At 38.9% G+C, this 543-nt stretch overlaps 1 protein-coding gene across 1 annotated transcript in view; it reads right to left on the minus strand.

Annotated features, from left to right (window-relative positions):
* MAP2 (microtubule associated protein 2) overlaps positions 1-543 on the minus strand; it is a 109,792-nt gene that overhangs the window by 50,349 nt on the left and 58,900 nt on the right. The window contains 1 exon segment of the mRNA XM_025202495.1: positions 490-543. This exon segment is cut by the window's right edge and continues 11 nt beyond it. Coding sequence (XP_025058280.1) covers positions 490-543 — 54 coding nt within the window.

Below are 543 nucleotides of genomic sequence, written 5' to 3' on the forward strand. Positions count from 1 at the left end.
ATATGACATAAGAAGCGACAGCTTTAGGAAATTAAACCCGAATGCACTGAAGCATAAAAAATACTGCACACTGCAAACAAAAACATTTCTATAGCTTAAGCCTCTTTATGTCATAGTCAAAGTCAATAAATCATATGAATCTCAGCATCAAAGAGAAAAAAAATATACACATAGATTAGCAATGTGACTGGCAAACACATCTGAGATGGGGAAAAAAAGGCTTACAGGGTGGTATCAGCTTAGCTACAAAGCATATTGTATCACGGCAAAGTAAAAAATCAGGAATTAGCTGCAGTGGTGGGAAACCATGTTGTCAGATAGCATCCACACAAATCAGATTACCCACTACACACTCATCAAGCATAATAACAAGAGCAGTAACAATAAGAAATGAGAAAAACAGGAAATGAAGCAGCCTTAGAAAGCACTGGAGAAAGCTGGAGAAGAACTTATTTGCAGCAAACACATGCAATCCTAAGGAGGACACACCTTCCTCAGCCAAGGAAGGTGCTTTCGCTTTCAAGGACACTTCCTGGACAACTG

The sequence above is a fragment of the Alligator sinensis genome, unplaced genomic scaffold (genome assembly GCF_000455745.1).
Source record: "Alligator sinensis unplaced genomic scaffold, ASM45574v1 scaffold730_1, whole genome shotgun sequence".
In the NCBI taxonomy this organism is placed as follows: Eukaryota; Metazoa; Chordata; order Crocodylia; family Alligatoridae; genus Alligator; species Alligator sinensis.